Genomic DNA, 27844 nt, shown 5'->3' on the forward strand with positions numbered 1-27844 from the left:
AATCATAACAAAGCAAAATTTGGTAAAAAGAAATAAAAAAAAGAATTGTATCAAATATGATCCCTAGCAACTACAATCATAAATTATAGTGAAAATGACTGATATAATGGATTACCTGCCCAAGTTATTTGTTCACATGCCAAGAAGCAACTTCTTTACCATAAAAGTGTATCCACATTTTCTTTATTCTAGAGAGAAATCTCAGGTGCATTTACTCATCAATTCATCACCTCATCAAATTCTGCAAAAGAAAAATCTACAAAGTATATGTGAATTTACAACTACAAAAACAAACAATGAAGGAACCTTATTTTGTTCTTGGAAAATTTTATTTCAGTATAAACAAAAAAGGCAAATGTTACTTTATCATCCAGGGATAAGTGGGAGTCTGGTCATCCTTCTTAGCTGTAAACTGGCAAACTCTAAATGAGAGATGTGATCTAGGTAAAAGATACTTATTAATCCAGATTACATTCATCTCCCAAAGAGAACATGAAAATTAGTCAATAAAATCAGAAACAGATTTACTTGAGGTCACATCAGAAAAGCAGAGAAAGTGATGGCTAGTGCTTTGGAAAATTTCATTTCCACATTAATACTCAGAAGAATACATTCTTAAAGATCAGGAACAGGTAGTTTATACTACAAGTATTAACAAATGATATGCACTTTCATCAGTTTCATGTAATTAGGATTCAAGATGTTACTGAAAATCTACATGTAGGCCCAAACAGTCATTGCCCAAAATGGAAAATTTAAATTTCTTTACAGGAAACATAAAAATATGACTATTTGGATCTTGTCTGAATTTACAATTGATAAATCTAGTTTTAATATTTAACCCCCCAAAAAAAGAAAAAGGACATGTTACACACCTGAAGAGGATTCCAAATAGAATGTCCCCATTAACAACAGCAACTATGAAATCTAATTCAGTCTACACATTTTATTTCTGATCAAGTAATGAGCTTCCAGTTCATTCTTTTAGTCTGCCTTCTGTTAACATGTACAACTTGTCAGGTAACCACATCAATGATTTCCAAGCTCTCCTTCCACAGTATTTTTCCCCACCAACTAAGATGTAGCTAGAAATAAAAAGACAACTCAAAATAGCTATAGAGGCCTTGAATAGTTTTGTTTTACTAATGAGCTGGCCTTATTCCAGTGAAATTATCAAATTATCCAATGGTCTTTTGATTTCAGAATTACAATAATATAATCATATACAGAAATCTTGATCAATAATCTTTCTAAATAAACTATTTACAAATGCAAATATGCAATATTGTTTAAAATAAATATACAATATAGAGTTTCTACATTCTCAGGCAGCTTAAAAATGAGGTAATAAAAACTTAACTGATTAAACCTTTTACCTTTCTGAAAATGGCTTAGGAAAATGATAATGAAAAATTTTTCCACCTTAGATCTTTTCATAGTTTCTTTGAATGCTTCTGAATACTTCCTTTTCTATGCTGAAAAACTGTGTAAAAAATTCTTAAGCTTTGTTGGATAATCTGTCATCACCCCAGTTGCTCCCAAATCAAAAGCTCTTTTGTATTCTTGTTCTTCATTTAATACCCAAATATATACCTGAAAATTAGAAGCATGAGAAGTATGAGAACAAATGCTAGGATAGAAAATTATTTTAAAAAGAAAATTGTTTTTATAATAGCATTTATCTACCTGCAATTTTAAGAAATAATTGCACCCTTTAAAATATTCCACTTTGCTCATTAAATATGCACTGACCTACCCATCTGCCTTTAGCTACTCTTACCTCTACATAAGTGGACTTGTAGTTACTGAAATGCCAATGCTTTCTTGTTCACTGTAAGGCAGAACTTAAGATCTTCATATGTCAACCAGTCAAGCATCATCATCAGAGTTGGGACTAAATTAAGTCAGTTAAAAGTTCCTGCTCCTTATACTTGGGTTAAACTGGTAAACTAGTCTGTTTCCAAAAACGTATCATTCTAGAAACTTACCTGAATGCCTCGAGCAGTAAGGTGGTCAAACAAAGCTTTTCTCATTAATAAACTAGAAGAGAAAAGCAGAACAGATTTAGGTACTTCTTAGCCGAAGGAATGGCTAAAATTAGTCCTTAGTCCTAACTTAGTCCTAATTTAGAGTTTTAAGCAATGGCCTCAAATAATAACCGCCGCTATGGATGCATTTGTATCTTAACTGCTGGATCTCTCTTCACTGCTGGCTGGTGAACAACCAGAACTGACTTTCTACCCCTTGCTGCCACTGATCCTGCTCCATTCTTATTGGAGCAGCTCACTAAAGTCTGTATTCCTAGGTTTGCAAGTTAAAATAAGATGGTAAACTTGGGTCAAGTTCTATAACATCATAATTCATTTACAGAGTGGATTAGTCCTTTGTGAGCTCTCTTAGAAACCTAATGTCCATTAATTACAATATCTACATATAAGAAAAAAAACATTTTTTTAAAGCTCATAACCAACTAAAAGTGAATTTTTAGAATACAAATCACTTGAGCAAGATGGGAACTATTGTACTGAAAAGCTTTACATCTAATTTCTCTATTTTTAAAAAATATATCTTTATTGATTTCAGAGAGGAAGGGAGAGGGGAAGAGAGAAACATCAATGATGAAAGACAGGGGTCCTCAAACTATGGCCCGTGGGCCACATGCAAATACAAATATTGTATTTGTTTCCATTTTGTTTTTTTACTTCAAAATAAGATATGTGCAGTGTGCATAGGAATTTGTTCATAGTTTTTTTTTAAACTATAGTCCGGCCCTCCAACGGTCTGAGGGACAGTGAACTGGCCCCCTGTTTAAAAAGTTTAAGGACCCCTGATGAAAGACAATCATTGATTGGCTGCCTCCTGCATGTCCCCTACTGGGGATCAAACCCGCAAGCCAGGCATGTTCCCTTGACCGGTATTGAACTGGGACCCTTCAGTCCCTTGAGCCAAATCAGCTAGGGCTACATCTAATTTCTATTCCATTTATGTTTATTAGAATGCTACTAACTAGCTAGATAACCCCAAGTAAATAATTTAACTTTGGGTGGGTTGTGTTCTAGTTGAATGAGATTATCTCCCTAGATTCTGCCTAAGGCTTTCTGACTAGTAATTAAACTAGTTCTAAATGATCCATACACATCCATTTGTATAGTTGATACTCAACACATCCTTGTTACAAATTACATGTAGAAAGATCACACTAAACTTGAGCATAGTATTTAATAGATATAGCTAAAACACTAACTTGTATATCAAGAAACAAAAATTCTTACATATCAGAAAGCCAGATGAGAAACTTCTGACTTTTGGACATTTTGTGTGGTTCTTTTAACCTGAGACAAAATAAAATTTGAATAAATTAGAAACACAGTGTGATAAAATAAAACAAGTTCAAAAACAGAAAGTGCCTTACACTTAGTATGTACTGAAAAAATATTCCTAAAAGGACAACTATAAATTAAAATAAAGCCCATTTGGGTTCTCTATTTTCCACTGATTTCAGGCTTTTTGCAAACACTACTGAAAGGTTTAAAAAAAGTTATCTTTCTAGAGACCCTGAATGCCTAGGGCTCATGTCTCTTCTTATTTTGGTGAAACTTTCTCTTGCTTTGTCTGCTATGGTTTAGTATATAGTAGACTTAAAACATATAACCAAACTTTACTATGGATTAAAAGATATTTGGGGTAAAAATGAGACACCAAAAAACCCCCTATAAAAGCATGGGTTTTTTTTTTCTTTCCCTTTCAATATTTGAAGATCTAGGCCCTGTACTTTTTAATTATCTTTGCTATTGAAAGAGCACACGACTTTTAGACCTATGCTATTTCTTCTTCAATCTTATTGATGCCCAGAGCAGCACCACTACCTGTGTTATTAACTTGGGGTTGTGACCATAGGAAATCTCTGATTAGCCTCTCTACTATGAAGATTTCTCAGTTTCTTTCTAAGTTTAACAGCACACAATGATTCTCAATCTCCCCAGATCTTCTTTCTTGTTTTCTTTCTAAAGCCACCTATCTATACTCTTAGTATAATCCTGAGTCCCCACACTTAAATTCACTTTGTTCTTTCTCTCTGAATTCAGTTTTTATTTAGAAGCTCTCTAAATAAAATCCTTTTTTCCCTAACTCTAGCCAAAGTGGAAAGTCCTGGTTGCTATTTCAGGAATCTCAGGGATTTAGTACCTCAAATACTAAAGTACCTCACTAAATACAAATTATTATGTTGTCTTAGGAAGTACCCATTGTCTCCCATAAAAGAACCCCAAAACATTAAAACATACAACACAATGTTTTACCCATGACTTAATCCATTATCACTCTTTAGAGAAAAGATTAATTCTATAAAGTTTTTTCATGTCTGTATTTCAATAATACTAACTTCTAAAAGGAACACATAGAGATAATCCAGAGAGCTCAAGAGTTCATTCCAGGCCAGAGGAAAGCTAAGAACACTAGGAATAAATGGTTAGAAATCATTTTAATTTAGAAATGCAAATTATTTCTTTGTAAACAAGAAGTGATTTCTGTTGTTTTGTCTGAGAAATAGCTACAAAGATCGCTAATAAATATAACTAGGAATAGATAAAAATGCTCATCACTAAGTAACTCAAACTGGTATGAAACACAGATGCTGAATACAAGGGTCCTGACCAAATTGCTTTTCTTACTAATATTCTCTAATGGTTAATGACAATTATTCACCTTGTTGTTTTTTAATAAATATTTCTTACTGATTTCCTGGAGGAAAGGAAAGGGAGAGAGAGAGAAAACATCAATGATGAGAGAGAATCATTGATTGGCTGCCTCCTGCATGCCCCACACTGGGGATCGAGCCCACAACTGGGTATGTACTCTGGGAATCAAACCTCGACCTCCTAGTTCATAGGCTGACACTCAACCACTGAGCAATACCAGCCCGGCTCAGCTTGGTTTTTTAAAAAAATTTGTTTGGAGAATGAAAAAAGTTTCCATGCAGGTGAAATCACATTTAAATGATCTCCCAGGAACTCTGAATTCCTTTGTGATGATTCAGTTATTATTATAAACTTATAGCTAGCGATTACATTCTGAGGGTGCAGGAGATAAAACTGTCTTTAATAATAATGATAAAGATAATTTAACAATAAAAGCTATCATTTATTGAGTGCTTATTATTTGTCAGGCACTAATTGTTTTATATATATTTTTTGTAGTAAATTAGTGTGTGAAAGCAAGGCTTTGTATCCTGTAGAGAAGTTATGCATACATAGAAATATCTTATGTAAACAAATCCTATCATTTTCTTTCTCCCATCTTTAGAGGTTTCTTTTGGGTTGTTGTGGGGGTGGTTGTTTTTCTTCCTAAATGTATTAATACTAGTGGTGAATTTCAAGTTTAATGGAGTTTCAGCTTTGTATAGTTGTCAATGAAGTAGGAAGAAGGGAAGGAAGTTGGAGGGCAATTGCTACTAGATGTTAGAATAAGGGAATTATTAAACTTCAACAATTAAGCTCAATTCTTTTTATCTGACTTCTGAATACATAGGCACAGAAAGTCGTCGTTATGTGAAATGGGCCCAGATTAAATACTTATAACCCTTTATTATTTGTTTTAGAGAATGTCTTATGGCAAAAAGCACTGTTAATATAGGTCAGCTAAAAAAATATGGAAATAACTATAGCAATCTATTCTTTATCATTAATATTAATATTAATGAGCTTTATCTTCGTCCTCCTGTAATGGATAATTGATGAAAACAGGTAATCACTTACTTCAATATGATAGAAGGCATTGGGATTTCAAAAAACTGTTCTCGAATGGGCACAAAGGGCAAGAGACCAGTGAAGAACAGGCCAAGAATGAGCAGAACACGTTGTACACTGAAGAGGATGGGAATATCTGAATTCTAAAAGACACAAACAATATTATGTTACTTTGCAACTGCTCAAGTAGAGGATTATTTTACAATCCTCAAAATTTCCCAAGACTCTTATCTTTGTGTGTCAATCCTCACCAGAGGGTACTTTTTCCATTAATTTTTTTAGAGAGAGTGAAAGGGAGGGAGAGAGACAGAAAGACAGAGAAAGACAGACTGTGAAACATCGATGTGAGAGAGACACATCAATTGGTTGCCTCTTGCATGTGCCCTGACCAGGGCGGGGATCGAACCTACAACCCAGGTGTGTGCTTTTGACTGTGAATCAAACCTGAGACCCTTTGGTACACGGGCCAATGCTCTAACCACCGAGCATACCTGCTGAGCTACATTTGAGTTTTTTACATAAAAGTACTATATTGGGGGGAAATACATATAAAAAAAGTAATTTATTTTAAATAGTAGCTCTAAATTACCCACCTCTTTATTTTCTAAAAAACAGAATAAATAAGTGTGAGGATTTCTTTTTCCTCTATGTTCACATGCTGCTTTGTAGTATTTTCAGCTTATTTATATATACAGGTGTGTCAACTACAACTTAATATACAAGTCCCGAAAAACCTTGATTTCTGCAAATTCAGACCCTAAGAATAACAGAACTTATGGGGAAAATAGGGTTAGGAGCTGAACCTCAAAACTTTGGCAACTTTGGAACCAGAGAACTAAAAACAGTAACTGGTACTTCTGGAGAGTCATGCAAGGCTGCTAATGGGAGAGGTGGGAGGGAATTGGTATACCACTGGCATAACAACTGGCCACACCCCATGTTTTTTTTTAAAAAATATATTTTTATTGATTTCAGAGAGGAAGGGAGAGGGAGAGAGAGATAGAAACATCAATGATGAGAGAGAATCATTGACTGGCTGCCTCCTGCACGCTTCACACTGGGGATCGAGCCCACAACCTGGGCATGTGGCCTGACTGGGAATCGAATTGTAACCTCCTGATTCATAGGTTGACCTCCTGATTCATAGGTTGATGCTTAACCACTGAGCCATGCCGACCAGGCCCCCATGTTTTTTGTTTTTTTGTAAATATATTTTATTGATTTTTTACAGAGAGGAAAGCAGAGAGACAGAGAGTTAGAAACATCGATCAGCTGCCTCCTGCACATCTCCTACTGGGGATGTGCCCGCAACCCAAGTACATGCCCTTGACCAGAATCGAACCTGGGACCTTTCAGTACGCAGGCCGACGCTCTATCCACTGAGCCAAACCGGTTTTGGCAACGAGGCCCCCATGTTTTTTAAATGAGAAAATCTGGGATGGGGCCCAGGCATCAGTAGTTTTTGTAACTGTTCAGGTAATTCCAACATACAGTCAAGGTGAAGAACCACTGCATTATCCAGCTGGCATTGCTCAAAGGTTGAGCATGGATCTATGAACCAGGAGGTCAAGGTTCAATTCCTGGTCAGGCATATGCCCGGGTTGCAGCCGATCAATGAATTTTTCTTTCATCATTGATGTTTCTCTCTCTCCCTCCCTCTCCCTTCCTCTCTGAAAAAAAAAACACACACAACAAACAAATGAAAAACAAAAAAATCATTAAATGAGAATAGTGCCACATGTTTTCCCATCACCAGTGTGTAGCCCACTTTCTTTCTTTCTTTTTTAGTTTCTAGCATGTGGGAATTAAAGGGTTAATGTAAAATTCTTGTAAATCACACTTTAAGAATTATAAAAGACACATGACAATTATATACAGATGTTCATAATATGAATGACAAATATTGAAACAATCATTATTTGATGTCTGAAAATTACTGTTGGAAGAAAAAAATAAAAACAAACAAGAAAATTACTATTGAAAGCTTGGAAGTTTTTAAATTCTAAAATGACAGGAAACTAAAAACAAAACAAAAAAACCCAACTACTTACCTACCTAACTAAATAAATAAAATGACAGAAAGCCAGAGGCTTCTAGGAAAAAAAAAAAAAAATGAATCAAAGGAAAAGTTCTGTGATTCTGGGCCAAAAGTTAACTTTTTATTCTGAAATAATAAAAAGGAGGTTGTAAAAACATAATATAGTCCTATCTAGCCTTAACTTAACTGCCCCAAATGGTGATAATCCTGTAAACCAGTCCAATTATTTTGAACTTTAATTGCAAGGTCCATTATCTCTATGAAACCCATTATCTATAAATCCATTATCTCTATTAGCAAACTCTGGTTAGTTGCTTTCACCCAGTACCATTGGTCTTCATATTAAAAAATTATTACTACAATAACTTACCATTTATAGATACATAACAACAACAAAGGTCATTCTGTATCATTTTTGAAAGAATTACCTCTTTGTAGCACTTTCCTACAATTTCATAATTGGCATTACCCCACACTGTTATGTGTTCTCGTCGGTACTGTTTCACCAACTCTGAAACCTACAAGTGAAAATTCAAATTTTTATGCATGTGCCTACTGTAAATTCACTTATATTATTTCATTTTAAAAATGGGTTATAATTGACTATCTACCAGTGAAGACTACAAAATCTTAGAAGAACCGATGTATAAATTAAGATTATTTTATAAAATATAAGAAATTAGTTACATTTTACCATTATATCATTTATCTAACAGAATACAATTACTTAATAATTTGACATACACTAACTAAAAATGAAACAAGTTAAACTAGAAGTTAATTATACAAGTGCCAGAACTATTGGCTCACAGGAGCTCACTTTTATCCCTGACTGAGACATGACAACTCTGAAAACAGGCTTTCGGACAGTAAAGTGATCTCTTTTACCAGAGCATTATTTAAAACAACACTGACCCTAGAGCATCACATTTCCCTGCACATTATCAGTCTATGCAGCCACCTACTCTAGCCTTATTAGTTTGTGAAATTGGATGCAACACATTCAGAGGAGGCAATGCCTTAAGTACCTTCTTAATCAGCACACTGTTGTTGACCTTGATATCGATGTTAATGGGAGTGTTAGGAAAGGCCTCAAAAACTTCCTTCAATAATGGAATTCGGTTATCTTTTCCTTCACATTGGCATGCTGAGAAAGCAAGATTTTTAAATGTATTTTTAAAAGATAACTTATTTTTTTGATGGTTAGAAGAGATAAAGTAGTAGTCATAATAGGACATTTACAAAATGATGAAAAGCATAAAAAAAGGAAAGAAAAATCATATAAATGCAACAATTTAGATATAACCATTGTGACCATTTGGTATACTTTCTCTACTCTTTTCCCCCATGCATAATTTAATAGAGTTATAGTATACCTACACATTTTAACCTGATCTTTTTACATAAAAAATAAATAAATGTTGCATTTTAACACACTGCATTTATAATTATGTTTTAAGTTTTTTCATTAAACTTTAAAATATATATATATATATATATTTGATTGATTTCAGGGAGGAAGGGAGAGGGAGAGATAGAAACATTAATGATGAGAGAGAATCACTGATAGGCTGCCTCCTGCACCCCCCCTGAACTGGGGATGGAACCCGCAACCCAAGCATGTGTCCTTGACCAGAATTAAATCCCGAACCCTTTAGTCTGCAGGCTGACACTCTATCCACTGAGCCAAACCAGTTAGGGTTCATTAAACTTTTTGAGATAACTGGATTTACATGAAGTTGTAAGAGATAATAGATATCTGTGTACCCTTTACCCAGATTCCCCCAATGATGACCTTGCAAAACTATAATATCAGGTTATGATACTGACATTGATATAATCCACTGATCTAATACTATAATTATTATTATTTTTGGTTAATCCTCACCTGAGGGTATTTTTCCATTAATTTTTTTTTTTTTTTTTTTTTTTAGAGAGAGTGGAAGGGGGGAGAGGGGGAGAGAAACATTGATGAGAGAGACACAGACACATTGCTTGGTTGCCTCCTGCATGTGCCCAGCCTGGGACAGGGATGGAACCTGGAACCCAGGTAACATACCTTTGACCAGGAATCAAACCCACGACCCTTCAGTGTGCAGGGCAATGCTCTCTAATCACTGACCCACACCAGTCAGGACTACAATTATTATTTTAAAGTTTTAAAATATCCCATTGAGTAGCCATATATCAATTTAATTATTTTTGTTTAACCATTTCCCTTGAAAGGTAGCAGTGTCTGCCACTCCAAAATATGCCACTTTGGTATAAGGATTATTTCTAACTGAAGGCAATGGAGAAGAAGCAGATACAAGAAAGGCTCTCTGCCCTTCCCCTTTTTGCCTTAAAACAAGACTTAAATTTGTACAAAAATTAATCACCCACAACCATAAACCCTTATCAGTACCAGAGGACTCGATATAACAAACTGACTAGCCTTTATCTTCCATTATTCTCCCACATATGTACATTTCCACAATTTGCCACCCTAAAAATTCAAAGTCCTTTTCCTTTGTCTTGTCACTTCTCTGAAAATATATTATTGTTTTGTTAAAATGCTCTATAAACTCAGGTTCTAGCCATCTCTGAGTCTCTCCCATGAGACATACATATTAATACACTTCTGCTTGTTTTTCTCATATTAATCTCTCTTTTGCTACAGAGTCTCAGCTGAGAATCTAGAAAGGTAGAAAGAAAAAGATTTTTTTCTTCTCCATAGCCTATAAGTGGTTACTGAGATTGTTTCTAAAGTTTTCCTCTGTTATCATCATTGAATTTTTCAGAGGTTGAAAATAATATGTTCAGGCAAGAGAAATATATGCTACTTCAGTAATGTGTTGAGTGCAACTCAATTCAAAGAAAATTGAGTTATGAAAAAAATTAAAAGAGGGTCTTAATCATCCTTTATATTTCTTTGTATTCCCTGAGGTTTATTTTCTCCAGATGGAGGGGCAATATGGTATAGCTAAATACTGGCCTGGTGAGGAGAAAATCTAGATTCAAGCCCTAGCTTTGTCATTTACCGACTGTATGACCTTAATTTACATCTTTAGGCCTCTTTATCTATAACAGGAAGAGACAGATTGTCTCAAAGGTCTCTTCACATTCAAAAGTTTTATGACTTTATGAGGAAGGTATAAAAAACAGAAAAAAATTAAAACATTTTTTTTTTTCCCCCGCAAATGATCTTTTCATCTTTATGAGGCTTTGGCTTTGCTCTACACAGGGAAAAACAGAAAAAACTTCACTTCTAAATTTTCTTTTACTTAAAAAATTATATTTTATTATTTTTTAATTCTTTATTGTCAAAAGTATTACATATGTCCCGTTTTGCCCCAAATTGACCCCTACTCCCCACCCATGAAATTTTCTTAACTTTCACAAGTTCACAATTTACACAACTATTAGAAAAGCTTGGCAAGTATCATCCTATTAATTACAAGAATGAGAAAGATATTTCCTCAAACCAACACAGCTTAATGATACTTACCTAGAAGGCAAAAACCAACAAACATCAGAGGTAAATATCACTCAGAGATAGCTAATTTAAACAGTTTTCTAATTTTTATTTACCTTTCTAAAATTTCCCAAAGAGAAATTATACTAATTTTAAATGTAGCTCACTGAGCAGTTAACAGTTCTTTTTGAAAATTAGTATCAATACATCCTTCACATTTAACCAAAGTTTTAAGTATATCCAAGCCATACAATGGACCATAACATATAGCATCTCATAGCTTTACTGAGTTACATGTGAATCATTCAAAGCACGAGGCTGAATTGTGGTAGTGTGGGAGACTATACCTGCTCAGCAACCTGTATCTCTAGGTGTATTTTCCATTCTAACATAACTAACAAATTGGGGCCAAGGGACATGTTTCTTTGTAAGATATGCTCCTTCAAAGGAAAGAAAACTGTTATGCTGGTAATTAAAAAGTGAAGATGACTAGGAAAAGTATGGTTTTTATTTATTTATATGTTTATATTTTTATTGATTTCAGAGAGGAAGGGAGAGGGAGAGAGAGATAGAAACATCAATGATGACAGAGAATCACTGATCAGCTGCCTCCTGTACAATCCCCACTGGGGACCAAGCCAGCAACCCAGGCATATGCCCTGACCGGGAATTAAACCATGACCTTCTGGTTCACAGATCGATGATCAACCACTGAACCACACTGGCTGGACTGGACAATTTATTTGAGAAACCAAATTTTCTTAAAAATTTAAAATATGAAGCACCTGAATGACATAGAATCAAATGTGAGACAATTAGTAAGGATCTGAAAGGGGTCCCTTCAATTTCTTTTCATTTATTTATTTACTTGATTTATGATTACTATAAGTTATAGTAATATTCTAGAACTGGAAGCTTTAGAGGTACAAAGTGTCCCTAATAATATATGGGTTTCTTGTCATTAGTATTTGGTTTAAATTAACTGTATATAATTTTAGTAGAATGAGCTAATTAAATCTCTGGACTTCATCTTTTCAGGGTCAAGATTTCAGATTAGGCCTGAGAGAATTTTTTGAGGGCAGTACTTTTAGCTGGAACTTACTATGACAAGAGAACATGCCTATATATCTAATTCTCAACATAAATGAATACACTTTAATATTCATGTTTAAGTTGCAAATGGGAAATATTACCTCTTTGAAATGTGACATCCAGTTTGCCAAGGTAAGGTGGGAGTTCCTTTAAAAGATATGATTGAAAAGAGTTAGCTCTCAAAAAATCAGTATTTTAATGTTTTACATTAAGACATAAATATTTGCTTCTTCAAAAAATAAAATAAAACACTACATATGTAAGGCCCCCTGTAGCAGAACATCTCCAAAAGCAATTTAATCATATAATTATGTGAGAATTCTCTATACTTTCTTGCTCAATTTTGCTGTAAACCTATAACTGCTCTAAAGACTAAAGTTCATTAAAAACAAAAAATTCAGAAAATGTGTATCATGTGAAAATATTAGAAAATACAATATATATAATAAACAGCAGGATCACAACTATATAAAAAACATACAGGATATTCAATAAGATAGTATCCTATTAACGTAAATTTTTTTTAGGTGGTAAAACAGCATTGCCTTCTATTTATTGGGATTTACTACTAAAACCAGATTTTTAAAGAGTTCTTTCCTATACTGTAAGAGTAAAACTAATTTACATATTTAATCCAAATAAAACAAATTAAAGAATACTTCAAGGAACTGAACACTAGTAGTTTTACATTTGAGGACTTTGGTAATTTTGTTAAATTACTTACAAAAATAAGACTCTATATATGTACATAGTGAGTACATTTTTACTGAAACTCAGAATAGTTATTTTAAATTTCCTTTGACATTCATTGTTTAACCACTGCCATTTATTTTTTATTATTTATCTGGCATTCACTGTTTTTAAAAATGTTACAGGCCCAAGATCTACTAGATATTAGTTTACCATGCATTTTTATACTTACACAGTATTTGAGATCTGAGATGTTCACATTGACCCCAGTTGATCTCTTTAGATTCTCATCATGTGACACAACAACTTGCTCATCTTTTGTGATATGACAGTCCAATTCCAGCATATCAGTTCCAATGGTAACTGCACTGAAGAAATACAAATAATGACATTCTGAAACTTAAATTTGGAATTATAAATCAAACAGCAAAAAATTAAAAATCCATAATATTAAAATTTCTCAACACTGTCATCTATTAGGATTTACTGATGTGAAAATATTCTAAAGGAACTCAGAAGACGAGTCTTTCCATAACTAGCTATCCTAACTTCTGTCAACCCAATAGAACGGAAAGAACACTGGGCCAGAAGTGAAGAGATCTAGGTGTCAGTTCCTGCTTTGCTACAAACTTGCTGTATAACATTGGGCAAGTAAATGCCCCCTTCAGGGCCCACTTTTCCACATCTATAAAATGAAAGGAGTGAAAAACAAGAAAAAGATGACAGCTTTTGACACTTTAATTCAACATAGGATTAGAAATTCTGGCCAGGGCAATTAAGCAAGGAGGAAAAAAAGGGGGGCGGGAGTCCAAATTGGAAAGGGAATCATGAAACAATTCTACTGATAATAGCATAAAAAGAATAAAAAACTTAGCCCTAACTGGTTTGGCTCAGTGGATAGAGTGTTGGCCTGCAGACTGAAGGGTCCCAGGTTGGATTCCGGTCATAGGCATGTACCTTGGTTGCAGGCACATCCCCAATAGGGGGTGTGCAGGGGGCAGCTGATCAATGTTTCTCTCTCACTGATGTTTCTAACTCTCTATACCTCTCCTTTCCTCTCTGTAAAAAATTAATAAAAATATATTTTAAAAAAAATAAAAAACTTAGCAAGCAATTAACTTAACCAATGAGGTGAAAGACTTGTACAAAAAAAACTACAAAACATTGTTGAAAGAAAAGAAGAAATACATAATGGAAAGACATCCCACATTCAAGAATCAGAATATACTTAACATTGCTAAATGCAAATACTATACTGATCTACAGAGTCAATGTAATTACTATCAAAATCCCAATGATGTTTTTGGCAAAAACAGAAAAATGCACCCTAAAATTGATATGCAACCTCAAGGAACCCCAAAGAGTCAAAACAATATTGAAAAAGAACAAAGTTGGAAGACTCACACCTCATGACTTCAAAACTTATTACAAAGCTACAGTATAGTGTAGTGTAAGCCCTGATATTTTTTTCTTATAATGCAAGTGACTGACTTAAGCTTTGATTGCCAAGGCATCCACTTAAAAGACGTTTGCAAAGGATTATGTCTAAAAAACAATGTAGATGCCTTAATTGAAAAATACTTTTAAAGATGCTAACCATCATCTGAGCTTTCAGTGAGTCATACTCTTTGGTGGTGAAGGGTCTTGCCTCGATGTTGATGGCTGCTGAGTGATCAGGGTGGAGGTTGCTGAAGACTGGGGTGGCTGTGGCAATTTCTTCAACAATGAGGTTTGCTACATCGGTTGACTCTTCCTTTCACTAATGATTTCTCTGTAGCATGTGATGCTGTTTGATAGAATTTTATCTAGTTAATCCTCTCAAACCCTGCCACTGTTTTATCAATGAAGTTTATGTAATACTAGAGGCCCGGTGCACAAAAATTTGTGCACTCAGGGGTAAGGGGGTTCCCTCAGCCTGGCCTGTGCCCTCTCGCAGTCTGGAACCCCTCAGGGGATGACCACCTGCTGGCTTAGGCCTGCTCCCCGGGGGATTGGGCCTAAGCCGGCAATTAGACATTCCTCTGGCAGCCCGGGAGCCCTCAGGGGATGTCCATTTGCCAGCGGGGAGCAGACCCAAGCTGCAGTCGTACTTCCTTAGCACTACTGAGGAGGCGGGAGAGGCTCCCTCCACCAGGGCTGTCCTGGCAGCCGGCAGCCTGGCTTGTGGCTGAGCAGTGCTCCCCTTGTGGGAGCACACTGACCACCAGGGGGCAGCTCCTGCATTGAGAGTCTGCCCCCTGGTGGTCAGTGTGTGTCATAGTGACCAGTCATTCCCAGTGGTTCTGCTGTTAGGGTCAATTTGCATTATTACCCTTTTATTATATAGGATTCTAAATCCTTTGTTATTTCAACTATTTTGTCAGCATCTTCTCCAGGAACAGACTCCACCTCACATTAGGCTTTATGCATATCAGAACACTACTATAAGGAACATTAGAAAACATTAAGATAAGAGAGAGAAACATCTGTGTGAGAGAGACACATCGACTGGTTGCCTCCTGCATGTGCCCAGACCACTGGAGTGAGGAACAAACCTGCAACCCAGGTATGTGTCCTTGACCAGGAATCACACCCATGACCCTTGAGTGCACAGGCCAATGCTCTACCACTGAGCAACACTGGCCAGAGCTAATTTTTCTCCCCTTTTTTTTTCACTTTAGACCAGGGGTGGGCAAACTTTTTGACTCGAGGGCCACAATGGGTTCTTAAACTGGACCGGAGGGCCGGAACAAAAGCATGGATGGAGTGTTTGTGTGAACTAATATAAATTCAAAGTAAACATCATTACATAAAAGGGTACGGTCTTTTTTTTTTTTTTTTTAGTTTTATTCATTTCAAACGGGCTGGATCCGGCTCGCGGGCCGTAGTTTGCCCACGGCTGCTTTAGACTTTATTAGATTCCATCCCAAGAAACCACTTTCTTTGCTCACCTATTAGAAGCAACTCCTTATACATTAAAGTTTTATCAGGAGATTGCAGCAATTCAGTAATGACTTTAAGCTCCACTTCTAATTCTAGTTCCTTTGCTATTTCCACACATCTGCAGTTACTTCCTCCACTGAAGTCTTGAAGCTCTCAAAGTCATCCATAAGGGTTAGGATCAACTTCTTCCAAACTCTTGTTAATGTTGATATTCTGACCTCTTCCCATGTATCACAAATGTTCTTAACATCTAGAATGGTGAATCTTTTCCATAAGGTTTTCAATTTACTTTGCCCAAATCTATCAGAGAAATCACTAAAGCAGCTATAGCCTTACAAAATATATTTCCTAAATAATAAGACTTGAAAGTTGAAATTACTTATTGATCCATGAGCTGCAGAATGGATGTTGTGCTAGCAGAAATGAAAACATTAAACTCAGGCCAGGCCAGTGTAGCGCGCGCTCTCTCTTTTTCTCTCTCTCTCTTTCCTCCCCTTCATCTCTGAAATCAATAAAAATATATCTAAAAAAAGAAAACATTAAACTCAGTGTACATCTCCACCAGAACTCTTGGGTGACCAGGTACATTTTCAATGAGCATTAAATTCTCAACTTTAAAAGAGAATATTTGTTTTCCAAATATTGTATTTTTTTTAGAGCCACAAATGTGTAAAAATGAAATCCAAAAAGACATAATAAACAAAAACAGCTTTTAGGTTGGGAGATTATTCTTCTGTATTTTTTAATTTCCTTAAATATTGTTGTTATATAATATTTAGAGAGGAAGGAAGAGGTAGAAAGAGAAACATCAATCAGCTACCTCCTGCATGCCCCACTACTGGGGATGGAGCCCAGCAAACTGGGCATGTACCCTGACTAGGAATCAAACCAGTGACCTCTTGATTCATGGCTCGATGCTAAACCACTGAGCAACACTGGCCAGGCGTATGCTTATCTCTTAATAACAAGATAATAAAAATTTAGAGCAATAGCAAGTATATCTAGGACAACTTATAAGTTATTCTAAGAAATTATCCCAATTTGATAAACAAATAGCTAGAACATAGCAAGAAAATCTTTTTATCACTTTGGCCTTCAGAAATTTCCATAAATAACAATATGCATCTACATCAATTGAAACACCAGTTATTTTGTAGCTAAATTTCTGACAAGTTGATGAAAAACACTGAAAAAAGTTAGGGAAGCCAGGCTCCAACATTTCCAGAGAAAGAAATTAAAACTTGCCCTAGCCGGGTTGGCTCAGTGGATAGAGCATCGGCCTGCAGACTGAAGGGTCCCGGGTTCGATTCCGGCCAAGGACACATGCTTGGGTTGTGGGCTCCATCCCCAGAGTGAGGTGTGGAGGCAGCCAATCAATGATTCTCTCTCATCATTGATGTTTCTATCTCTCCCCTTCTCCCTTCCTCTCTGAAATCAATAAAGAAATATATTTTTTAAAAAAGAAAAAAGGAAGTAAAACTCTAGCTATACAAGATGTGAAATTACTTGAAACTCCACAGTTTCAACAGGAATTTTGTTAAGGAATTTATTTGAATTTCATTTATTCCTCACAATATTGAGGTTGTATTATCATTCCCATTTCATTGATGAGAAAATTGGTATTATATTAACTAGATAGTCTAAAAAATATTATAAGAATCAGGTCGCTGATTACTTTGACTGTCTGCCAACTTATACTTCCAGCTATTGCTAATACAATTTGTTTCTTTCTCTTACCATTCATGCTAATACCATAGGGATCAAATTGTCCTATGGGTATTTACAAATACGGCCTGATTTAATAACCTAGTTTTACTAGCTCTTAAGAACCAGATTTTACATACTCAAGGGCTTGGTGACACTGTGTGTGTGTGTATGTATGTGTGTGTGTATGTATGTGTATGTGTATGTGTGTGTGTGTGTGTGTGTGTGTGTAGTATAATTCATTAGTCTTTGGTTCTGTGTTTATTATGGATGGGGTTCTATCTTCTTCATCCTGTCTTCTGCTAATATTCTGCTTTGTTCTTGAGTACCCCGTTCTGTATGCCATTCAGTAAGCAACTAGTAAGAGCCTGTTAGTACCAGAGCTAGGTATTAGGGAAAGTTTGATGAGGAATGCTTACTTATGTAGTTTCAAAGTACCTCCCTACAAAACACTTATTAATTACGAAGGATAAAGGAGTAACTTCCCAGTGGAAAAGTCTCTCAGAAATCACTTTAACCAAATGACCAAACTCAACATCACTGGCTCCTTCAAGCTGACTGCTGTGTCCTGTTAATTTCCTTGCTTTTTGGCACAATAAGCAGTGAGTAGTTTAATTTCACAAAGCAAATTAATAACAGAATACAAATGATTTCTTTTCTAATGTGCATTCTTCTAAATATGTGTGTGGGGGTGTATCTCAGTGGAAACTGTACACATGAAGTTATACACATATTTAGCTATAGCTAGCTAGAAATATAATCTCAGTAGAAAAAAATAATTTAAATTATTCTGTTTCACAGTCTATGGCAGGAGGAAAGAGTTTTCACTTTAAAGCTGTAAGAGACTCTTGAGATTATAGTTAAAAGGCATCATATAGAAGAGGAAAATAAGCCATGACAAATTCAGGGGGATAGGATTTGGATGAAACTAAAACATGGAAAAGCATACCTTTGGACCTGATAACAGGAAAAATAATCTCTAAAATGCCTTTGAATGATGACAAGCAGGACCAAAACATAAGCCAAGTTTTCCTGATTTCTTAGCTCTCTTTACATACATAAAAATGGTTTTAAAATTACGTAAGAAAAAAATCAATATGGATAGGTAACGTCTTTCACGGGGTTTAACTTCTCACATTCCCTGTTTTAGACTAGATTACGGGTTTAAGCCTGTACGAGAATTACTGGGTAGACACATAATCCTATTCATAAACAGCAGTCAGTGTTACAGTTGTTTCATTTTCTCCTTTTCTCTTTCTCTCCAAGACTAATTAGCATTACACACAGTACGTTCCTTGTTATAAATGTCTTCTTTCAACTTTGGGACTATAGTATCTTTTGATTACCCAAAACTCTGGTGTAGTTTTTTCAGTTACGCAGAGGCCAGTCTCTATTGTTACACTGGAGACTAACTACATAAAAAAGCAATTTTAATAATATAGGAACAACTATCACAAGTGGATATGACATGTATACTATCTTCACTTTGTGAATCAACATTAAATGAATAATCTTTTATATACTTACTGCTGAAACGCTGCCATTGTATTCTCCAAATTTTCTCCAGCACCTGTAAAAACATTAAATGTAAATTTCATTTACTTATATACTCTGAACATTTTATTTTTCTATAAATTCATTTTAATAAGATACATCTTTAGAGGAGAAACCAAGATGGCGGCATAGGTAAACACCAGAGTTAGCTGCCTCGAACAACCACTTCAAAAATACAACTAAAAGATGGAACGGACATCGCCCAGAACCACAGGAAGACTGGCTGAGGGGAAATTCTTCAACTAGAAGGAAAGAGAACAGCATACGAGACTCAGAGGAGGCGCAGTGCGGAAAATACAAAGGTGCGGAGGTACGCGTGGAGCGGGCTGGTAGCTGAGGGCGCGGTTGTCGTTTTCAATCGGGAGGGAGTTTCAGATTCTGAGCTCCAGTTCTGGGCGAGTCTCTAGGGACTCAGACTCAAACGGAAGAAGTGAGACTGTCTGGCATCAGTCGGAACGCAAGGGCAGCTTTCTCTCCGAGGTTTGCAGAAGTTGTTGGGACTCTGAGAGGCAGAGCCTCTAGGGACGGGACTGAGAGCAGCCATAACTGCTCCCTCCACCCGCTCTGTTGATCCCCTGCGACCCACTCCGCCCAAGCCCTGCGCAGAGCCATTTGCCAGATAGCCTCAGGCAAAGGCTAGATTAGCACCTCCCTAGAGGACAGAAGTTTTCTCACTGCAGACACAGCTGATTCTCACAGCCAGCTGGCCTGGAAGTCAAATCCCCCTAGTATTAACTACAACAATCAAGGCTTAACTACAACAAGACTGCGCACAAAGACCACTAGGGGGTGCACCAAGAAAGCATAAAAAATGCGGAGACAAAGAAACAGGACAAAACTGTCAATGGAGGATATTGAGTTCAGAACCACACTTTTAAGGGCTCTCAAGAACTGTCTAGAAGCCGCCGATAAACTTAATGAGATCTACAAGAAATCTAATGAGACCCTCGATGTTATGATAAAGAACCAACTAGAAATTAAGCATACACGGACTGAAATAACGAATATTATACAGACTCCCGACAGCAGACCAGAGGAGCACAAGAATCAAGGCAAAGATTTGAAATGCGAAGAAGCAAAAAACACCCAACCAGAAAAGCAAAATGAAAAAAGAATCCAAAAATACGAAGATAGTGTAAGGAGCCTCTAGGACAGCTTCAAGCGTACCAACATCAGAATTATAGGGGTGCCAGAAGATGAGAGAGAGCAAGATATTGAAAACCTTTTTGAAGAAATACTGACAGAAAACTTCCCCTACCTGGTGAAATAGACTTACAAGTCCAGGAAGCACAGAGAACCCCAAACAAAAGGAATCCAAAGAGGACCACACCAAGACACATCATAATTAAAATGCCAAGAGCAAAAGACAAAGAGAGAATCTTAAAAACAGCAAGAGAAAGAAACTCAGTTACCTACAAGGGAATACCCATACGACCATCAGCTGATTTCTTAACAGAAACTTTGCAGGCCAGAAGGGAGTGGCAAGAAATATTCAAAGTGATGAATGCCAAGAACCTACAACCAAGATTACTTTATCTAGCAAAGTTATCATTCAGAATTGAAGGTCAGATAAAGAGCTTCACAGATAAGGAAAAGCTAAAGGAGTTCATCACCACCAAACCAGTATTATATGAAATGCTGAAAGGTATCCTTTAAGAAGAGGAAGAAGAAGAAAAAGGTAAAGATACTAATTATGAACAACAAATATGCATCTGTCAACAAGTGAATCTAAGAATCAAGTGAATAAATAATCTGATGAACAGAATGAACTGGTGATTATAATAGAATCAGGGACATAGAAAGGGAATGGACTCACTATTCTTGAGGGGGGGGAAAGGGGTGTGGGAGATGCGGGAAGAGACTGGACAAAAATTGTGCACCTATGGATGAGGACAGTGGGGGGAGGGGGGGGTAAGGGCAGAGGGTGGGGTGGGAACTGGGTGGAGGGGAGCTATGGGGGGAAAAAAAGAGGAACAAATGTAATAATCTGAACAATAAAGATTTAATAAAATAAAAAAAAGATACATCTTTACAAATGTTCTAAAGGATATAATGGTATCTCTATTTTATATTTTAGCTGTACGAGGAAGAATCAAAGATCAAAACACAGACATACCACCACAGAAGTGTGAGAGCACCTAAACATGATTTTTAAACTGTCATACCAGCTTGTCATAGAGGAACGACAGAAGAGGACTTGGTACATATGCACCTCCCCAAGCAGAGTTACAACATCTCTCCTCTGTATTCACATAGTCCCTTATGCACCTCTCTACCATGCATTTATCATATTATAGCATAAGTTATTACCTATCTCTCTCCTTCCTTTCCCATGAATTACTTAAGACAAGTGACTGTACTTTAATCACCTTGGCTGAAAGCAGAATACTATAGTAGCTGAGAATGGGACTCCAGAGTTCTGATATTTGTTCTACAATCTATTTGACATTTGTGTCACCTTGGGAAAGTTACCTAATCTCTCTGTTAGACTGAGCTTTCTTACCTATAAGAATGAGGATAATGGTTACTAGAGTTGTTGCATAATAGAAAAGAGATGAAGTAAATATGAAGATTATAGTTTTTTTTCGCAAGTAAGTGCTGTTTTGAGGTTAAATGACTTTAAAACATCCAGCTGGTGTCTGTTTTAGTCAAAAACTATGGAAATATGTTACACTCAGTTAACCAACATTTCAAGAACAAAGCACTCTAAAATATTATCAAAATAACTAGAGTGCTAAAATGGTTATTGTTAAGTAAACTAGTGACTGCTTTCTCAAAAAAACCCAAAAAACCCAACAAGTTGAAAGAATTCTGGAGGCAATTTAAACGCATTTTCACCTGCCAAACCTGAAACAACGTTAGCATCAAACTAGTGATAGTAACAAATTTTAAACTACTGGATAAAATAGGAAATTCTCAGTCTATTTTAATAAATGGAAAGTTTGATGAGGAATGCCTACTTATGTAGTTTCAAAGTACCTCCCTACAAAAACACTTATTAATTACGAAGAATAAAGAGTAACTTCAGTGGAAAAGTCTCTCAGAAACCACTTTAACCAAATGACCAAACTCAACATCACTGGCTCCTTCAAGCTGACTGCTGTGTCCTGTTAATTTCCTTGCTTTTTGGCACAATAAGCAGTGAGTAGTTTAATTTCACAAAGCAAATTAATAACAGTTATCAATTTGGTCAGAATACAAATGATTTCTTTTCTAATGTGCATTCTTCTATACTTTACAAACACTCTACAATGAATATGCACTACTTTTAAAAGCAGAGGGAAGAATCAAAGTCTTAAGCTCATGCCATATGCCTGGGAAGATCATTTTCACCATTGCCTCCCAATGTTTCTTAACATTAATTCCAGAATGAATTCACAGTACTTTCTTGTCGCTTCAGATTACAATGATACTTATCACAGACAAGAGTTCATTAAACTGGCAGTTTCCAGCCACTTGTTCTCACGACTCTTACTGACTACCTCAAAGAGCTTCAGAAATTGACTCCGTCTGGCTTAATAGAAGGCAGCTAGATTCTTATATCTGCTTAATATGTACTTGAATTCAACAAGGGGTAGTTTTATAAGATAGCTGCAATGTGGAATCTGAACCACAGAAATGTCCTTTTCATACTCTATTACGTAAAAACCCACTGGTCCACTGTGAACTCTGAATGGATCTTTCACCCATTCATGGCTTTATATCATCCACTCATCTTTTGGAAAATACTGATTCACTGAATTATGCTAATCTCCTAAATTTGGACACAATTCATTATGAAATACATATTTTTATTTTTATTTATTTTTTTATTTTTTTTAATATATTTTATTGATTTTTTACAGAGAGGAAGGGAGAGAGATAGAGAGTTAGAAATATCGATGAGAGAGAAACATCGATCAGCTGCCTCTGGCACATCTCCTACTGGGGATGTGCCCGCAACCCAGGTACATGCCCTTGACCGGAATCGAACCTGGGACCCCTCAGTCCGCAGGCCGACGCTCCATCCACTGAGCCAAACCGGTTTTGGCATGAAATACATATTTTTAAATCTCATTTGTTAACATCTTCTCTCATCAGGAGAATCTTTGAGAATTGGAAAGCTATCAAGCTCACAGTGGCAGATGCAAGTTTTCAAAATTCTAATTTTTGCTTAAAAGCTCAAATTTAATCATTGGCACTACCTTGATAGAAGGCAGCTAGATTATCTTTATTCTAACGAGAGATATACTTTATTAATTTTCAAGAACATATCTGCTGAATATTCAAGTATCCATAACCAGTTGTCAGGTTTTTTTTAAGTAAAAATGGTGTTCTGTGGGAAAGGTAAATTCAGCTCACAACTCAAATGACTGCACAAGTGCTTTTTCTCAAGACACCCATCATCATACTTTGGTATGCAGCAAAAGTGAATACTTCCAATTATGTCACATAGAATATGTATAGTTGAAGGTTGAAATTTAATAACACTACTAATTTTTACTAACACATCAAAGATAGTCTTAAGTGAAACTGACAGTTTTTCTTATTTATTCATTTTAGAGAAAGGGAGAGAGAGATCAATTAGTTGTTCCACTTATTTATGCATTCATTGGTTGATACTTGTATGTGCCCTGATTGGGGATCAAACCAGAGACGTTTTGGTGCATGGGACAAATTACTTATTAGATTCATATGGGGAAAGCCTAGAGAGTAACTAAGGGACTAATTAAGAGTATGTCATTCCTCTCCAAAGAATTATTTGGTGTTAGTGCTTCTTTCATGAAATGGTTGGAATTCCTTTTTTTTTTTTTTAAAGGAATAGAGATACTTTCATTCCACCTTATTTTATGATTTTAGAGAGAGGAAAGGAGAGGAGGAGAGAGAGAGAAACAGCAGCCAGTTGCCTTCCATATGCACTCTGACCCATGAAGGATTGAACCATCAACCTAGGTATGTGCCCTGACTGGGAATCGAACTGGCGACCTTTCAGTGCATAGGATGATACTCAACAAACTGACTCACATCGATCGGCCAAGGCCCAAAAGCAATCTTTACCCTCAAACTTATCATCTGTTAAATCAATCTGTGGCAATATGCCCAGACTGTGACGGTACTCTCGCTTAATTGCAAGGGTGAAAGATTAGGAGGAAAGGTTAAGATGTGATCAGTTGGCCCAGCTGGTGTGGCTCGGTGGTGAAATGTCATTGACCCATGCACCAAGAGGTCACTGGTTCGATTCCTGGTCAGGGTACATGCCCAGGTTTGCAGGAGACAGCCGATTGATGTTTCTATCTCTCTCTCCCATCTCCTCTCTCTCTCTCTCTCAAAAAAAAATTAATTATTAAAAAAAGATTTGATCAGTTGTTGATTTTTAAAAATTCTTTGACCATTAATTCCTAGTAAGCAGACTTTTCTTTTAAAGCCTGTTGCTTAATTCAATTGGCTCACAGAGACAGGTTAGAGAGTATTAAAGTATGTTATTTCCCTGCTACCCTATCTCTATCTGAAATAAATATATACTGTATACCGTATAATTCCAAATGCAGGACAATATGTACTTAAAGGACATACTTCAAAATGTCCAGATAGTAACGTTTAGGAGATATTTTTTCTCTTCTCATTTCCATATTTCCAAGTTTTCTACAATGAACATGAGTTACTTTTGTAATTGGAAAAATATTAAAACCCATAATTTCATAAAGGAATTAAGAAAATGGCCCTTGATTATACTGCTTGCTCCCCATTTAATCCAAAGGATATATCTTTGGTTCTGTTGATGTTTCATCAATACATTGTAGTTATAAAGTGTGCTCTTGGTCAAATAAATTTAAGAAATACATGAAAAGTATCTAACATGTAGTAGATAATTAGCAGACAATAAGCTATTACTTTTAAACTATTATTTTAATTATATATTAGTATCTGTACTAGAGGCTAGAGACAAAAGAATTAGTAAAATCTAAAAGTTGGCCTTTAGGAATTCACAGTCTAGTAATGGAAGCAGATGTATTAATATATCCTATTACAATATAATGCAATACAAGGTATGCTTTAAAGAGGTAAGAGCAAAGCAAGACTACAGCATTTAATTTCCGAGACAGCTGCTTTCAAGAGCACTCAATGTTAAAAAAGGCAAAAGTGTTCATTAAAAGTTTGAAAACAATGTTGAAAACAATTATAGGGTGATCTCAATCTTCATAATCAACTCAAAGTTCTATTGAAAAATGCAAATGTGGATCCCCTATAGCCATGCTTATATTTTCAATTTTACAAAATTTCATAGTGTTTTCTATACGCCTAGTCCTCTAACAACTCAAAGAGAAGCAAGGCAAATGCTCTCCATTTATAGATAAGCAAAACTCATGCTTATTCCCAAGGCTAATTAGTGGCAGGTCCAGCATCTGACTCAGGAAAATGCTTTTATAGCAGACATAATATAGTACACATTAAGAGTTTCAAGTTATAGCAATTCAGTTGTATATACTTTAAACACATATAGCTACCAATATTTCAGTCTCGGAATGGTTATACATCTGGTTTATATGAAATAACAGGTATTTGTCGTTGGAGCAATTATAGTATTAGCCCAAATGTTAGTCATATGCACTGAGAGATTGCTGTTATCAGTGTCCAAGAAAAAAAAAATAAGCAAGCAAGGAGACTCCTTCCCAGTCTATTGTTTTCCAGAAACGTAGGATCTTGAGTTACAGTCTGTGTGTGTGTGTGTTTAAAATAAGTATCTCCTCTATCACTCTGGACTCAACTGTATTGTTTGGTGTATACATGCTCCACACAAAAGCATATGAAGCCACTAAGACACTGAAACTCACTACAGGGCTTTAGCCCAGCATACAGAGTAAAACAGATTTTTGAGCCTGCAGATATTTTAACAAGATTATTTCTTCTAAAATAAAATTTAGATCACCCACAATGACAGATTAGAGAGCTTTTTAGAGGATCTAGTTTTGTTTTGGGTTGTAAGCAAGCACACTTTTTGAGAAAACCAGTGAACACAACTGCAGTGTGGACTGCCCATCCCCAGAAAAGGACGATCACCACTGAAAACTGCTTCTGCAGCAACAACGTAAACACTAAACGCTGGTTTTCGGCGTTAATGGCTGAAGGCGTGTTAGCGGTTATATGTACATCTTATAGCTGAACTATGCACTTATTAAAATGCAGATAAACCAAATGAGAAATAACATGGCGCTTAGCAGGTGACCCCTGAAAACCTTGGATACTTTTCATGCGTGGGAGACGAGCATAACCACGCAAGTTAAGTTAGTCTTTCGCACTAAGTGTAACTGATAAAATTATACAGATGAATGATAATGCATTCCTGTGGCATTTAAGACCCTATTCCTGGCCAGTTCTTGTCAGAAAGGGAGTGATGCTACTAAACCAAGTTTTAGACTATAAATCTAGAAATGTACCATTTTAAGTAGTAGGCTACAAACTCCAAGCAATGTTAACCTACTTTTACACTCATTTCTAAAGAAGAGTTAACGTGGATTGAAATCATCCAATTGGATGACATTTTACACATCGCACTTAGAGTGAAAGAGACACTTATTACTCAATAACGAAGAGGCACGGGCTGGACCTGCTGTGACCGCTGCCTGGGAAACAGGGTGGACCATCTAGTCTCCTTCCAGCAAGACATCTTTCCAAAATAAACTTTTCGCTTTCTGCTGTCTCAGACGAAATCATCTTTTCATCTTGCGGAGATCCACGTGTCAAGGCTGGGTTGTGGGTGAGGCTTCCAAAAACCCCACAGGCGTGCAGCCTCGGGCACCGGGACGTTCCGGTTCCGGCCCCAGCGCGGACGGTGCCCCTGGATCATCCCCTCCAAGAACGATCCCGCTGGGCGGAGTGGGCTGGGCTGGCCCCGGCCGCGGGCTCGGCAACACCTGGGCGGCAGCCCGCTCCGGGCTCCGGGCTCCTCAGCCCTGAAGACGGCGGCCCGGGACCTCCCTCCGCACCAGCTCCCCGGCCCCTGGGAGCAGCCTGTCCCGGCCCCCCACCCCGGCCCCCTCGTGCCTCCCGGCGCGACCCTTCCTGCGTCCGCTGAGGAGCTCCCGTCCACCCGCTTCTCCACGGTCCCTCCTCCGCCCGAGGACCCCGACACCGCTGCACCCAAGAAACCCTCACCCGGGGCTTTGTCCCACGGCCCTTTCCTTCCCACAGGAGACCTCCCCTCCACACGGCCCGCACCTCCGGGGAGCCCCCATTCACACATCCCCATTCTTCCTCAAACTCGGGCGTATGTCCACCCGCCAGGCTTTGGCGGGGCTCCGAAGGACCTAGGGGGGCAAAAAACACACACAAAACAAACCCAACCAAAAAGGCTCCCCCATTTCCGCCACCGGGTTCCGGAGACCCCTCACCTCCGCGGTGAGAGATGTGTTTGCTGAGGAAGCGCTGTTTCTTCCTCTGGTGCAGCAAGGTCGGGTACTTGAGCAACAAGAAGGAGGTCACCAAGTACCCTCCCAGGGTGGAGAGCAGGTAATAAGCCGCGGTGGACGACATCTCGGCTAAGCGTGGCCGGTCTCCCGCCGCCAGGCCCGCAGAACGCCACTGCGGCGGTCGCGAGGACGGCGGCGGCGGCTCCGGGCCAGCTCGCCCCCCGCCGGTGCCTGCGGCGCAGCGCACTTGCTCGCGCCC

General features: G+C 37.2%; 2 protein-coding genes across 3 annotated transcripts in view; both read right to left on the reverse strand.

Annotated features, from left to right (window-relative positions):
• Positions 1–462, reverse strand: part of YPEL2 (yippee like 2) — an 87608-nt gene extending 87146 nt beyond the window's left edge. Inside the window, exon 1 of the mRNA XM_081109409.1 lies at positions 116–462. The gene's annotated coding sequence lies outside the window, so the exon portion shown is untranslated. The remainder of the gene's footprint in view (positions 1–115) is intronic.
• Positions 167–27844, reverse strand: GDPD1 (glycerophosphodiester phosphodiesterase domain containing 1). 2 transcript variants are annotated; one of them, XM_081109404.1, is made up of 10 exons: positions 27568–27844; positions 19172–19214; positions 13251–13386; positions 12430–12475; positions 8811–8929; positions 8211–8300; positions 5754–5887; positions 3273–3332; positions 1989–2040; positions 167–1593 (listed from the first exon to the last, which is right to left on the reverse strand). In XM_081109404.1, exons 1-10 carry the CDS (start codon positions 27707–27709, stop codon positions 1471–1473), a joined length of 945 nt encoding a protein of 314 aa, XP_080965530.1. In that variant the 5' UTR covers positions 27710–27844; the 3' UTR covers positions 167–1470. The 2 variants fall into 2 exon arrangements, with proteins under 2 accessions (XP_080965530.1, XP_080965531.1); XM_081109405.1 differs by having other exon boundaries at positions 167–1085; positions 27568–27805.

Source organism: Myotis nattereri, assembly GCF_964212035.1.
Source record: "Myotis nattereri genome assembly, chromosome: 16".
NCBI classification, from domain to species: domain Eukaryota; kingdom Metazoa; phylum Chordata; class Mammalia; order Chiroptera; family Vespertilionidae; genus Myotis; species Myotis nattereri.